Source organism: Cibotium barometz, chromosome 21, assembly GCF_041138505.1.
Source record: "Cibotium barometz isolate CiBa-2024 chromosome 21, ASM4113850v1, whole genome shotgun sequence".
In the NCBI taxonomy this organism is placed as follows: domain Eukaryota; kingdom Viridiplantae; phylum Streptophyta; class Polypodiopsida; order Cyatheales; family Cibotiaceae; genus Cibotium; species Cibotium barometz.
In genome coordinates this window covers 26,173,821-26,188,639 of record NC_141066.1, presented here as the reverse complement: position 1 = coordinate 26,188,639, position 14,819 = coordinate 26,173,821, and the positions used below count along the sequence as shown (strand labels likewise).

General features: G+C 41.1%; 1 protein-coding gene across 1 annotated transcript; it reads right to left on the bottom strand.

Moving 5' to 3' along the window:
• Window positions 1-3,267: 3,267 nt before the first annotated feature.
• Window positions 3,268-13,444, bottom strand: LOC147627000 (uncharacterized). The gene is made up of 3 exons (XM_086815221.1): window positions 13,147-13,444; window positions 12,409-13,044; window positions 3,268-3,335 (listed from the first exon to the last, which is right to left on the bottom strand). The coding sequence occupies exons 1-3, from the start codon at window positions 13,340-13,342 to the stop codon at window positions 3,268-3,270; spliced, it is 900 nt and encodes a 299-aa protein (XP_086671347.1). The 5' UTR covers window positions 13,343-13,444.
• Between the last annotated feature and the right edge of the window lie 1,375 nt (window positions 13,445-14,819).

Here is a 14,819-nt window from a genome sequence, read left to right as displayed (position 1 = left end):
GAACACCTGGTGTAAAGAAGGCTATGGAGGCCATGAATGAAAAGCTGCGAAGATCAGGGAGAGTGAAGAACCCTGTGCAGAGATTTACATATGATGGTTATGTGGCACATCATTATGCATATATGGCAAAAGTTGTGCAGGTTGTAGAGCCCACATGCATTGATGAGGCTGTTGGAAATGTGTGTTGGGAGAAAGCCATGGATGAGGAGATGGATGCACTATATGGAAATGAAACTTGGGATTTAGTGCAATTGCCTGAAGGCAAGAAAGCCATTGGATGCAAGTGGGTGTACAAAGTTAAACATAACAGTGATGGAAGCATAAACAGGTACAAGGCTAGATTGGTAGCCAAAGGATATGCGCAGACATATGGGATTGATTATGAGGAAACTTTCAGCCCAGTTGCCAAGATGGCAACGGTGAGAGTTGTGATAGCAGTGGCTGCGTCAAAGCAATGGTCTTTACATCAGATGGATGTAAAGAATGCATTCTTGCATGGGGATTTGCAAGAAGAGGTGTATATGTTGCAGCCACCTGGTTATGAGGATGTGGGTCACCCCGAGCAAGTTTGCAGGTTGAAGAAAGCCTTGTATGGCTTAAAGCAAGCACCAAGAGCATGGTCTGACAAGATTTCTGAATATCTTGTCACTATTGGCTTTCATGTAGCCAATGCAGATTTCTCATTGTATGTGAGACATGGTGATAGAGGAGTTGTGCTTGTTGTCATCTATGTAGATGACTTGATCATTACGGGGGACCATGATGCAGAGATCTTTGATGTAAAGATCTTGCTTAGACAGAAGTTCGAGATGAAGGATCTGGGGGAGCTCAGATATTTCTTGGGCATTGAGGTGATTAGGTCACCACATGGTATTGGATTACTGCAGAGACAGTATGGCTTGGACATGTTGTCCAAGTATGGTATGACAGGCTGTAAGCCTATTTCTGTGCCATTGGATCAGAATGGCAAGTTGAGTGCAGATTCAGGAGAGATCTTGGAGGATCCTACTATGTACAGGAGCATAGTAGGAAGTTTGATCTACATGACGATCACCAGACCAGATTTGAGCTATGCTGTTGGGTTGGTGAGTCAGTTTATGCAGGTTCCACGGAAACCGCATTTGGATGCAGTGAGACGCATACTGAGGTATGTGAGGTCTACTTTGCATTGTGGACTATTCTATGAGACTGGGACAGAGATATGTGTACATGGGTACACAGATGCTGATTGGGCTAGTAGTATCTCAGACAGAAGATCTACCAGTGGATTCATGTTTTCTTTGGGGAGTGCTGCTGTGACTTGGAGCAGCAAGAAGCAGCCTACGGTTGCTCTATCGAGTACAGAGGCCGAGTACAGAGGAGCTGCTATGGCAGCATGTGAGGTAGCTTGGTTGAGAAAGCTACTTGCAGATTTGGGTCTATCACTGGATAGACAAGTTGTCATTTTCTGTGACAACATTAGCAGTATACAGTTGGCCAGGAACCCAGTCTTTCATGCTCGTACAAAGCACATAGAGGTCCACTACCACTTCGTCAGAGAGAAGGTCTTGGCAGGAGACCTTGACCTTGTTTATGTCAGCACAGAGGATCAGGTAGCTGACATCTTCACCAAAGCATTGGGTACAGAGAAGCTCCGCAGATTCAGAGCTTCGCTTGGTGTACATGAGATGGAGTTGAGCTCGAGGGGGAGTGTTGAGATATCGAGCTCTAGTGAGGCGGTGGACACTGATGACCCGCCTGGGGGATAGGCCCCACACTTACACCACTGGCATGGTTGGTGAGATCTTGGGTGATATGCGGCCAGTGGGATGACAGGCTGTGTGACAGCCACTCTAGAGACTGGCATAGTTATAGCGCCAGCTCATTTAGTCGGGTTCACATTATAGAGAACCCGTGTATGTATTGGTTGAGTACCTTTCATATTGTGTGTACTCTTATCTTGTATATGGTGTGTTGAGTGTTGAGTAGAGAAGAAGAAAATTTTCAGCCTCTCACCTTGTGTGTTCTCTATTAGGGTTTTGTGAGTGTGTGTGTGTGCTTGCAAGAGCTCAAGCTCTCTTCCCCCCTGCATCTTTTCATTATAAGTAAACATACAATTTCCATGGATCCATTTAAATGGGTAGAATATGGGGTATTACTAAGACATGTTATAAGTAAAAATAGGACTTCCATGGGCCCATTAAAAGTCAAAGGCTTGATAGAGACACCAGCTCTAGAAGTGTTACCCAAGTGAGAGGATTTCTTGGGGATACTAAGTATTACTCTAGGTTTATATAAGACATGGCATGCATCGTCTATCATTTGAAAACCTTGTTGAGGATAGAAGTGAAATGCGGTTAGGGATACTAGAGGCTCAAACAATCTTTAATTCGCTAACAAGAATTTACCACTGCACCCATCATGAAACCACTAGTCTATGCATCAAAATAATTTCATCTTTATATTGATTGTTCCAAAAGCTTGGTCATTTTTTCTTTTCTTGCGCAAAAGTATGAGAAGAGAGACCATCCAATATCCTACTATAGTTGTAAACTCAAGGATGCCGAGACTAAGTACACGTGGGTAGAACGTGCTTGCCTAGCTATAGCAAAGGTGGCTTGGAAGTTTAAACCAATACCTTACCATGCAACACACTTGTGTTTTTAAAGATTTATGTGAATGGTGTAAGTGAAGTGCAATGTGTTAACATGCAAGTATACTTTAGAATCATCTAAGGCTAAATAACCCCATCTTAGTAGTAGTAACTTTTGAGGAAACGGGGGATTGATTACATGGGACCCATTACACCATCATCTCATAGGAAAACGAATTACATCATAGTCAAAATCAATTATTTGACTAAATGGTATGAGGCTCATGGAGTAAGGGAGGATGATGCCCAAACAACAAATGATTTCTTAATTGAACAAAAAATATATATATATGGAGATTCCTCTTATTTGGTCTTAGATTTTGGTACTCATTTCCTTATGATGTCATCCAAAACACATCACTGACTAACTAAACATACGATGTGATACGACGAGTCCAAAGCCACTTTCTATTTCATGTGCTATGAAATATAATCATTTTGTGTTTGGACTATGTACATGAGTTGAGTCATGAATTGTGGAAGACACAAAGTGTCTTCATAAATCCCGTGCATCAAAGGTGTTACACATGTGTGGAAGGGTTCTTGATTATGCCTTAATTAAGATTTATTATCAGGCTAATTAATGCTAGTTAAATACACAGACACATCACCATCCTTCTGAAGGAAACTTCAACTCACACAAGATCACCATCAGCTCCCTCAAGAAGTGATTCTTCTAAGTTCTCACCAGGGTGGTCATAGCCTTAATGATATGGACAAAATTTCCAGTGGTAGCATTGTAGCAAGATTTGCACAGTATACACATAGATTTGTGTCTGGATCTATGCATTCATTGTATATTCATGTTTTGTCAATACATAGTAGTTTAGGTCTTTCACCTTGTGTTTATCTTTGTGATAAATGTTTATGAGTTCCTAATCATCTTGAAATTAGTGTTAAAATATGCTACCATGAACTTGGGTAGTGTAAAAATTTTGTGCCTTAAACAAGTTTTGTATTATGTATACTACATAAATATAGATGACTTTGCCATCTTCGTCGACTTCTTCTCTCCCTCTTGCTCTACTGGTCTTAACATGCGTAATATAGATGTACCTACCATACATGTTTGTAATGTGGTTGAACTTGCTATACTTGATATAGTGCAGTTGATATACCTATTATTGTACTTGTTGCTATGTATTATGTGTACATGTAGAACCATATATTTGTGCCATATGTGCCTTGATTTTTCGGTACAGTTTTTGAGATCTTATTGTTGGTGGTGGGTGCTTGTATCTTGGCCACCTTTTTGAACCTTGATAAAATATGTGAGGGATTTGGAGATTGAAGAGAGGCATTCCATGCTTTTTTAACTTCATGGATTTATAGGAAACCTATTATATGTGGACATCTTTCAAGACATTGTACTTGGTGATCTGGATAACTTGGTGCTTGTCTCACAGGAAGCACCCCCAAAGTTTGTAATGGATAAAGTCTCCTAGATGCTAAGGGGGACTAGCCCATTCTGATCATATGATGTTAGAGTTCTTAATTGTGTGTGTGGTTTTAAGTGGATACATTGAGTGCCTTTATTTTAAGTGTCTAATCGCATTAATAGTCATATGTAAAAACAACTAATCGGTATAAGAGCACAACTTTCCTTTAAACTATGGAAAATGGTTCTAACTGAGGAATTCATAAGGCTACTAGGGGTTAAGATAAAGGCCTATTAGTCTAGTAGCTAGGCATTTAGGGAAGATTTGGGGAAAATTTCTCTCTTGGTCCAAAAAGAGATGGAGTAGTGCTGAGATACAAGAAGAGAGAACAGGCATTAGGAACTCAATGGAGTCTTCTTGGGCCCTTTAATTTGGACGTTTAGTGAAATGCTTAAAATGCTAATCCATCTTTGACCAAGCCTAGAGGCCTAGTCCTAAAAGCATATATTTGATTTTTCACAAAAACAAAAAAAAATAAAAAAAAGAAGATATTCCTAGATCTGGCCACCTAGGTGACTTTAAAGCTTTGTAATGGGCTGTCAGTCAGTAATCATAGCCTGCAGCAACCTTTTCGAACTCCAAACATTCCAAAAATTCGTCACTTTCTTCCCCCCTTTTTTGTGTGTACACCAGATCTCTTTCTCTCTCTAAATCTTCTCTCTAAAATGCCCTGCACTCCTTCTCCATGGAAAAAAGCGTCTTTCTCTACTCCAAAAGCCATAGCTAACAGATCTTTACTCCTAAATGAGCCTTCTCTCTCCAAACCCACAGTAGTAGCCATGGCTTGTAGGGAAGAAGCTTACCATGAGCATTCTCTCTACAGTACTTGGTCCTCTCTCCATAGCTAGCAGGTCTGTACTCCTAAATGAGCCTTCTCTCTCCAAACCCACAGTAGTAGCCATGGCTTGCAAGGAAGAAGCTTACCAGGAGCATTCTTTCTACAATACTTGGTTCTCTCTCCAAACCCACAGTAGTAGCACAGAAGAACCTTTTCATGAAGTATTCTCTCTCTATATTGCTTAGCAGCCATAGCTTGCACTAAAGAAGCTTCCCATGATGCATTGTCTCCTTTGCATTTTCGTCTCACCATTGCCAACCCTCTCTATGTTTCTTTGGCTCTCTTTCTGGCTTCTTTCTCTATCCACAATGCAGCTCTAGAGAAGCAACCCTCATCTCCATTCTTCCCATTATTTTTTGATACCATATCCTGCTCCTTCCACTCCTATTCAACCCAAGCTTACAAGCCTACTTTCTTGTAGATGGCACTACAAGACATCACCAATAAGCCTTCTAAGATCCGCCTTCAGGTTGATTTGGAGACAGAATACGCAACCCTACGCAGTAGGCATGTTGCACCCAATATTTCATACGATCAGCTTTGAATGCAAGGAGCAAAGGCCATTGATCTTTGGATTGATGGAAATCTTTATCCACACCAGATCCAATATCTGGTGCCCCTCCACCATTCAAAAGCATTACAAGTTTTCTTATGTTTGTTGGTGATGGTTTCAATGGGCTTCTTGGCTATTGTAGGAGATTACACATGTTGTGGCTAGATGAAGTAGCTGAAAAGAGACAAACACAATTTGTCTTCGACCAGCTTCAAGCGGCATCGACTAAGCAGATCAATGGTTTGATGCAGAGGATTAAAGAGCTCTTAGAGGAGCTTGAGGTGCAGAAGAATAATCTAGCGGATCGTGTGCGCACAATAAATCAATTTACCGATAATTATGTTCGTCTTCAACACTCCACTCGTAATCTTCGGCGTCTTGTTCACCATTTCACTCACCTTCCCATGGGATATCACGCAAGGCAAAGAAAACGTAAAGCTGTTGGGTTGCTTTCAAAGACAGCAGGCGCATGCAAGAGGCGTAAACAAACAACCAGGTAAAAATTTTTGTAGGAATTATAGCAGCTTTGAGAAGCAATTAATGAATAAAGCATCTCTCATGGTTGACCATTGTGATTGTAGGGCTTGTGCAACAGCTATACTAGGATGTAACAATGCTGAGGACAATGTTAATGCCTCCCTTCTTCAGCATGTCCTTCAGGAGAAGGATATTATGGAAATGATAACAGGTTCTGGTAATGATAAGCTGCGGGAGACCCTTCGTCAACATTTCTTGAAGGAAATCAAAGAAATTGTCACCCCCAAAGAGATGCTTGATATATGTGACTCAGCAGGTATTAGCCAGAAAGGTTACAGAGCAATATACAGGTCAATCACTTTAGGGTTGCGAGCAAAGGGAGTTATGCAATCCTTGCTTCCAACACTTTATAGCTTACAGATGGCAAAGAAGTGTGCTAATGGTGATATTGCATCCATGTTGTTCGAGGGTGGGTACAAGTGGGTGGAGGATATTATGCCAATGCCAACAATCAAACCCTTTGAATACAATGCATATAACAATGTCTACATTGACATGGAAGTGCTACAAAAAGCAATGATTCAGTACTATGGCCTCACACTTGAAGAGACAGGTGGAAATGCCGTGTTTGTCTTGAAGCTGATGAATGTCAAGTGGTTAAAGGTCAAAGACTGGAGCGTGTTAGTTTAACCTTGATGAGCCGAGCACTTAGAGGAAGGCCTTTATAGACCCAAGAGTTGGATGCAAGTGAAGACAGCAACAATAGGGGTCAAGGGCATAAGCAGGACTACTACGGCATTCAATCAGAGAAGAACATCTGGTGGCAAGCAGCATGGGTCCTCCCAAAAGAGAACCATGATACCTTGAGGTGGTATTTTGAACGGTCTGGCATTCAACATGTCGTCTCTTGTCAGGTCAATGGTGGTCAGAAGCTTGATGTTCCCGGAATAGGCTGCTTTAACGTTGAATGGCACTTGGGTGGCGATCTAAAAACCTTAAAGTGTATGTTGGGTTGTAAAACAGGTGCGAATACTATATTCTCATGTGTTTATTGTTGTCATTCCAAGACAGCAGTAGACTCAAGAGTAAAAGGGAAACAACCTAGCAAAGGCAAAAGTCAAAAACAGGTGGGTGCAAAAAAGCAATCGTTTTTGATGCTGAACAGGAAAGGATCAAAGGTATGGCATAATGGCATATTAAGTTGTGACCAGAGAAAGCCACGTAGTCGTGACCAGGAGGACAATGCTTGGAACCCAATCTTGGAAATTCCACTATGTCAAGTGCATGTGTGCACATTACATGCAAGACTCAGGATTTTGGATAAGCTATTGATGCTCCACATAAACTATGTCTGGAACATGGAGCCCGAAGATCGACGAGAAGAGTCAATACGTGCACTAGAGGGTGTACTTTCCTCTATGGGATTACATGCTGGAGCAGTGGTCTTGACAAAGGACAGAAAATCAAACCCTACACAAGACAACCCTAATAAAATTTGCATGGGTGGATCAAAGGCAAGACACTTGCTATCAAACCACTTGGGTTCTCATAGCCACACTGACTTTGAAATTTGGAAGAAGATATGTGATGTCACAACATATCGAGGAAATGATGCCAGGCTTGGCCTAAAACGTGCACATGTATGGGAGGTGTGTAATAAAATGGTCGATCTTCTAGAGCGACCTCACCTGGATGACCATGGTATTGAGGCACTTAAACAAGCCACTTGTAGATTCACAGAAGAAATGGTCGAGGCATGGGGAGAAACACACATTACTCACTACATGGTAATGTTGTATTTATTGTGTCCTTGTAGTATGTTCTTCATACTGTTTGTTGACTTTTTGTAATTTTCTATGCAGCATATATTGTATGCACATGGGCCATACTTTCTCGATAGATATGGCTCTTTAGCACTTTGGAGCAATCAAGGCATGGAGAAATCACATTACCAAGCAAAGGCCGTGTATTTTAAGGGCACTCGCCATGGTGGTGGCAAAGTCAAGAGTAATGCACTCCATGAAATGTTCAACTGGTTCTATCGCGTTCTGGTTGGCAAAAAAAGGCAAAAAAGTCGCGGTAATTTGTCTCTTAGGCGTCAAATAATGAAAACTGTTAATGCAAGAAGAACTGAAGGATACAACAGATCAAATGCTAGGGAGAGACTACGGCAGTGGGGAGCAAGCAAGCGTCGGTGTGGTTCCTCATGGGCTTAAACTCTCTGATTATAATCTTTTTGTGTTTTTAAATTTTCTAAAAGTTTTAAAAAATTATATTTATAGACATATTTAAGTCATTTTTCATTTATAGCCACCACATTTCAATTTCTTCTTTGTGCTCTACTCTCTCTTGCCCTCCCACTATCTCTTGCACTCGTACATACCTAGGCCATGCCAGAAGAACAGGAGCAAGACTTGCGGTTTTTCGATCAACTCGGCCCACTACCTGCTACAGCAAAAAGGACAAGTCTACCTATCGTAACAGAGCAAGAGGCAAAGGAGATGAGAGAAGAAGAGCGCAGGAAGGAGGCCGAAGAAGCGCAACGCAGGAAGGAAGCTGAAGAAGCAGGGTCTAGTAGAGAAGCAGAAGAAGAGCGGCGTCAAAAAGAAGCCGAGGAAGGTCAAGGGCAGCCACCGGAGATTGTTATTGAGGCCGACACCCTAGAACAGCTCTAAGAGGTTATCTTACAGAACAGGGAGGTCGAGCTCTTGTCCTACGGCATCACGAAAGATACCATTGACAAAGAGTTTGCTCTTGTGAGGGCAGCTTGGGAGACAGAAATGCAAAAGAGACAGCAGCCCAAAGAGGACGCAAGGAGGGCAAGCCAAGCACAGCCACCACAGGCAGCCACAACATCCAGACGGCCAGTCAAGAAGTGTGGTAAAAGAATGGAGGGCAAGTTTCGGGACCAACAAGAAGAGGAAGAGCGTGCACAAAAAAAAAGAAGTTCAGGTCTGAACGACCACCGTGGGAGAATCAAAGACCACCACCGCCTCCACCAGTTACAAAGAAGAAGAGAAAATGGAGGCCAGGGACAGTCGCGCTACGAGAGATTAGGAAATATCAGAAAAGCACAGATCTTCTCATCCCCAAGGCACCATTCTCTTGACTGGTGAGAGAAACAATGGAAAAATATTCTGACAGGGTTGACCGCATACAGAGCACAGCTCTTGAAGCTCTTCAAGAAGCTGCTGAAGATATTGTAGTTTCTGTTTTTGAAGACTCAGTGCTGGCTATGGTACATGCCAAGAGAGTTACTTTGAAGCCTGTAGATATGTCCCTAGCCCTACGTCTACGTTTAGAGCGTAGCCTTCTACCTCAATAGGCTAACCCATTTTGTAATTCTCCCTACAAAATTTTGTAATGTTCCCAGATTCCTTTGTAGCTTTTTCACACATTAATGAAAACTTTGTGAGTTGTGTTACATTCTTTGTTGAGTCCATTTTTTTTGTATACTCAGTGCCAATGAACATTTCATTTAAAAAATATAAAAGCACTATACACACAGGAAGAAACACACACAAACACACACACACACACACACACACACACATACATATATATATACACACACAAACATATATACACACACATATATATACATATACAAATATATATACATATGCAAATATATATATATATATGTACACACACACACACACACATATATGAATATTTATATATACAAAAAATGTAGATCCTATAAAGTCAACTAGAGAAACTTATAGAGTGTCTTATGTGCCTCAAGGCAAAAAAAATAAAAAAAAATAAAAAAAATGCCATGTGCGCTACGGGCGTTAATCTCTAGTTTGACCAGGTCAAAATGGAGATTTACGCGCCGTAGCGCACATGGTATTTTTTTTATTTTTTTTTGATATGTTTGGTCTGGTGAGGCTCATAAAACCATTTAGGTGCCCTAACAGCCCCAAATCTTACATATTTATATAAGATATTATTTATATTTATATATATCTTATAATAGCCTTAAAATCTTATAATATCTTATGTCTTATGTATATATATCCTTCAATAGCCCCAGAATCTTATATATATATATAGGTACACACACACACACATATATATATGTATATATATACATATATGTACATATATATATACATATATGTGAGTGTGTTTACATCTATAAATACAATATTTTTTCATACCGCTCTAACCCAATCTCGATTACTTTTTTTAATCACGATCTCAATTAAAATAAATCCTAAACAATTTTTTCTATGAACAGATGAACAAAATCTTAAAATTGCGAGGCTTGAAATGGTATATCACAAGTACGCCAGGAAAAATCACAACTTACAATGCACAACAAAAATTTTTTATTAAACTTGGAAGAGAAGTTTGCATTACATCTTTTTAATAAGCTCTTGGAAGAGCTCAGGAGAGAGAGAGTTCTAGAGGCTGGTTTCTGGCCTAAGCTTTGGAATACATCACTCGGCTCATTGATTCCTTGAGCCTGAGAAAGGGCACAATGGCCTAAAACTGAGCCGGCATGGTTGCCCGTGAAGCAATACAAGGCAGCTTCCCTAGCTACCAAAATACATTTATTTATGTTCGAGGCTAAGGGGTTCTCCGACAAGACTGCACTAAGTGCTTTACATTTTAGGAGCTCGGCATAGGCGATCTCTGCATATTCTAAATGAAAAACCCGCACTATGTCAGCTCTGAGGGTAGGTATGTAGTGCCAAAGGGATGCATCTCGACCCTCTGACTTTGGCCGCGTTCCTCCTACGCGCATAGCAAACTTGTCCACTTCAAAAGCAGTCTGTCAACATGTCAATATAGAAGTTAGGAAGCGTGAAATGATATAAAAAATAATTTGCTTTACAACTAAGAAGTAAGGACATACCTCAGTTGCATCGTCACTTGCAACTAGTTGCTCATTCGTCAAGTTTATGCTTCCTTGGTCTTGAGCATCGCCAGCAACCAAGGGCATGTGTGGTTCAAAGGCAGCTACGCTCTCATAGAATTGCACTTCTTGCTTTATTTCAACGAGCGCTTTGGCCACTACAACTTCCAAGGTACTGCTACCAATATCATATGCAAGCGCTTTTGTGAGGTTGTCATCTTCAAAAGAGATTTTCACTTTTCCTTTGTCTTGACCCCCAGCATTCACGGCAATAATAGAAAGTGCCTCATCCTCACGAAACCCGAGTGTCTTGGCAATGTCATCCAAAAACAAAAACTCTTTCCCATCAATAATGATTGGATGCAAAGACATGATAACAAGGTCTGGGACCTCCTCGAGTACTTCATCGCCCTCTAGAACTAGGTCCGGAACCTCCTCGGGGACATTATCTTGTAGAGCCACCAATGCCATTGAGGCCTCCCATTGTTCTGTAACATTCTCTTCCTCAGCATGGGCCTCTTGGACCTGCTCCATTAGCTTTACTTTGCCCTTTTCTTTTTCCTTGCCACTTTCTTTCGCCACACCCTCTTGTAACAGAAGGACCAAAACCATGTCCCAGCTTAGGAAAGAAGTGCCGATGTTGCCCATTTGTAGATCCAGGAGTAAGTCTTCCTCCTCATTTCTGTAGTCCTTTTCTGTGAGGGATTTTAAAAACCTGGATAGGCGAAATCTAAAATTCTTCTCTTCCCTGAATATGTACTTGATGAGGTCAACTGGAACCCATAAGCCCTCATCACCCTCAAACATGATCGAGTACGTGCTGATGTGTTCATCCATATACTGAATGACATCTGTAAAAGCATCCGCGTGTAGATGCATTGTTGCACGTACATCAATTGCTCCCTCAAACATAGGGACGATCTCATCAACCCTATGAAGTAACTCAAGCTTTCCTAGTTGTGCAATAAGTGCGTCAAGTAGAGGTGCCATGTCTATGAGTGATTGGAGGAAATAGAGAGTGTGTGATACAGAAAGGTGTGCGAAATTGAGAGCAAGTGTTAGGAGAGAACGATAATTGTCAATTGATGTAAATGAGTAAAGTATCGTTTATAAATGGGCGACCTTGTTATAAAATTTTTAAAAACTTTTAAAATTTGTAAGTACCAAAAAATTTTTAAAAAATGGTATGCGAAAGCAAGAACGCATCCTTCCATCGCAAGGTCATTTCCAATTTACTAGTGGCTCACGCCACAGATGCTTCTGTGACCAACCTTACACTATCACAAAAAAATAAAACTGCACAAGACAATTGAAAATTCTTAATAAGACAGTGAGGCAAAAAAATTGAAATTGTATTTACTTCAATTCAAGATTACATATCCAGTGGTTATCTGATAGCTACACAGCCAGGGAAAGTAATTTCTCTACAAAGAAAAGATCGTTCCTGCCTTTTGCGCACTACTCTACCATTGATTATCAAAGCAAAATCACCACTGAGTGAGAATCGAAGAACTAAGTAGTCACGTAAGTTGGCAAGGGACCAGTCATCATTCACAGTAACATCTTCTACATCCCCACCTTGCATGGATATATGTAGCACACCCTGTTCTGTAGAGGTTGTGTCGGAGGCTAACGCCTCCCATTCTCCATTTGTAAGCTTCCATCGCCTGTAAGGAAACGCAATGGACAACTGTTGCTTGGCAATATGATAGCGCGTCACAACCTTCTCAACAATTACTCCGCATCTGATGGTGTCTCCATTGTGTTGAACAACTTTTTTATCCCATGCAGGTGATAAGAAACAAGTCAGAGCTCTCTCCCCCTTTGCAATCCATAAAGTTGGGGTACGATGTGTGTCACTTGTACGGAACAGGTACACAAAGAGGTGTAGAGGTATGAAGCAGGTTATGGTTGCTTTGTGAGATCCATATGTGCACTTCATAGCATTTTGCACCTTGCTTTCGATCTGCAAACAAGCCATGGCCACTGAAGCATTGTCTGGAATTGGCCATTCAATAGATGTGAGAGTTGGCGTAGGTTTTGGAACTAATTTTCCAGTACCATTTGCTGTCGTGGGAACCACATATGTATCCTCATAGAAGAAGATGTTTCGTGCTAGAAGTTGTGCAGCTGGACACCCTCCAAAGATTAAACTACCAAGCTCCACATGGTATGCTTCAAAGGTTCCTGAAATTGCCTCCATAGGCTCCCATTCACTATAGTTTGAGGGAAAAATATCTACGCACAGGAACCCAAGAACAATCGAAGCAGTGCTCAGTATACCATTATTAGCACACAATTGATTTAAAAACAAGAATATAAAGTGGTGAAATAACTTACAATTTGCAGGAAATCGTTGACGTTGGTCATGGTCTGCTAGTTTCAGCTCTGTTGCCTTGTAAACATGTTGGACCTTGGCTAGCTTTTTTCCATCACAATCTTGTTTGAGCTCCAATATCCGCCCTTTCCAATGGTGACTTTGTATATCAACATATCGCTTTGACACCTTGTGGCTTCCTCTTGTACTAGGCTGCATCGTAATCCAATTCCACTTCTCGTACTGTTTGATGTTCCAGTGCCCATCCTCATCTTGACCACTGCTACAAGAGAGAGATTGAATACTGATCGGAGGCCTTCGAGCTCTAGAAGAAGACATTAGATGTATATATTAGAGAGATTATAAACCTTGATGGCAAAGAAAAATAGAATGGTGAGAAAAAAACTTAGACTAGGGAGATGTAAAAAAGAGAAGGAGTTGTAGAGCAAGTTCCAAGGGCTTGGCTGTGCTATTACTGCACTTTGAAAGAGGATATTGGAGGGGATGAGAGGAGACAATGAGTAAGATTATGAGAGCCAAAGCATTTGCAACTCAAGCTTCCATAGCTTGGCTCCACTGTTACACTCTGTAAAAGGAGGTTGGACAAGGTAGAAGGATGTAAGTGAGGATCAAACTTCCCTAGCTTCTGAGAGGAGGTTGCAGATCAAGCTTCCATAGCTAAGCTCTGCTGTTACACTCTGTAAAAGAAGGAGGTTGGACAAGGAAGATGGATGAAGTAAGGAAATGTAAGTGAGGATCAAACTTCTATAGTCTCTGAGAGGAGGTTGCAGATCAAGCTTCCATAGCTAAGCTCTGCTGTTACACTCTGTAAAAGGAGGTTGGACAAGGAAGAAGGATGAAGGAAGGAAATGTAAGTGAGGATCAAACTTCCATAGCTTCTAAGAGGAGGTTGCAGATCAAGCTTCCATAGCTATAGATCTAGGTTTCTGAGTGAAGAGAGAGGTAGATCAAGAGGTAGATAGCTAAAAGAAGTAGTCTGGAGAGTGAAAAACGCCTTGCTATGAGAAAGGGGGAAGAGAGAGCGTTTTGGAGGGAACGTGGGAGAGAGGGATAGTGGAAAGTGAAGGGGAATGTGCATTGAATGCATGGGAACTCGTTTTTGGGCCTCTATCACTTTGGAGGCCTTAGTTAATGATGGCTGCAGGCTGCTGGCAGGCTGCAGCTATCCTTTTCTATATAAAATAGGGGAAAAATGCATATACGTTTTAAATTTTTGAGTTTTAGTTGATTTTGAAAATTTAAAAAGAGCCTATTTAGCCTATTATTCTAAGTTTGACCACTACCTTCTAGGCTCTTACAAACCATTGGTTTCAGTCCACATGTAATCTCCCTATTTGTCTATTTCTTAATCACCTCCATTAGGCAATGGCAAATTAAAGGGCCCAAAAAGACTCCATTGAGTTCCTAATGGGAGATAGAAGTGGCAACCATAGAGAAGGATGTGCAAAAAGAGTAGCATAGGCAGGCTTGGAATGAGGCTTGGGTAGCCACTTTTGAGTGAGCCTATTTTGATAGGAACATTGCAAAGATATTTTGCAAGTATTGTGAAAATGCCAATCAATGCAAGAGTGAATTTGGAAGGTCTAGATCCATCAACATCCAACATAATGCTCTAACGGAGCATGCAAAGACACGAGCACATAAGGATGCTAAATATGTACATGGTAAGAATAAA

Bases quoted from the DNA above. Each gene is read 5' to 3' on its own strand.
- LOC147627000 (XM_086815221.1), bottom strand. From the start codon at position 13,342: ATGCAGCCTAGTACAAGAGGAAGCCACAAGGTGTCAAAGCGATATGTT. The intron at 13,045-13,146 runs GTAAGTTATTTC...TCCTGTGCGTAG, and splicing joins TCAACGATTTCCTGCAAATT to ATATTTTTCCCTCAAACTAT. The intron at 3,336-12,408 runs GTGTGCTACATA...CATATCATTAAG, and splicing joins CACAACCTCTACAGAACAGG to GCTATGACCACCCTGGTGAG.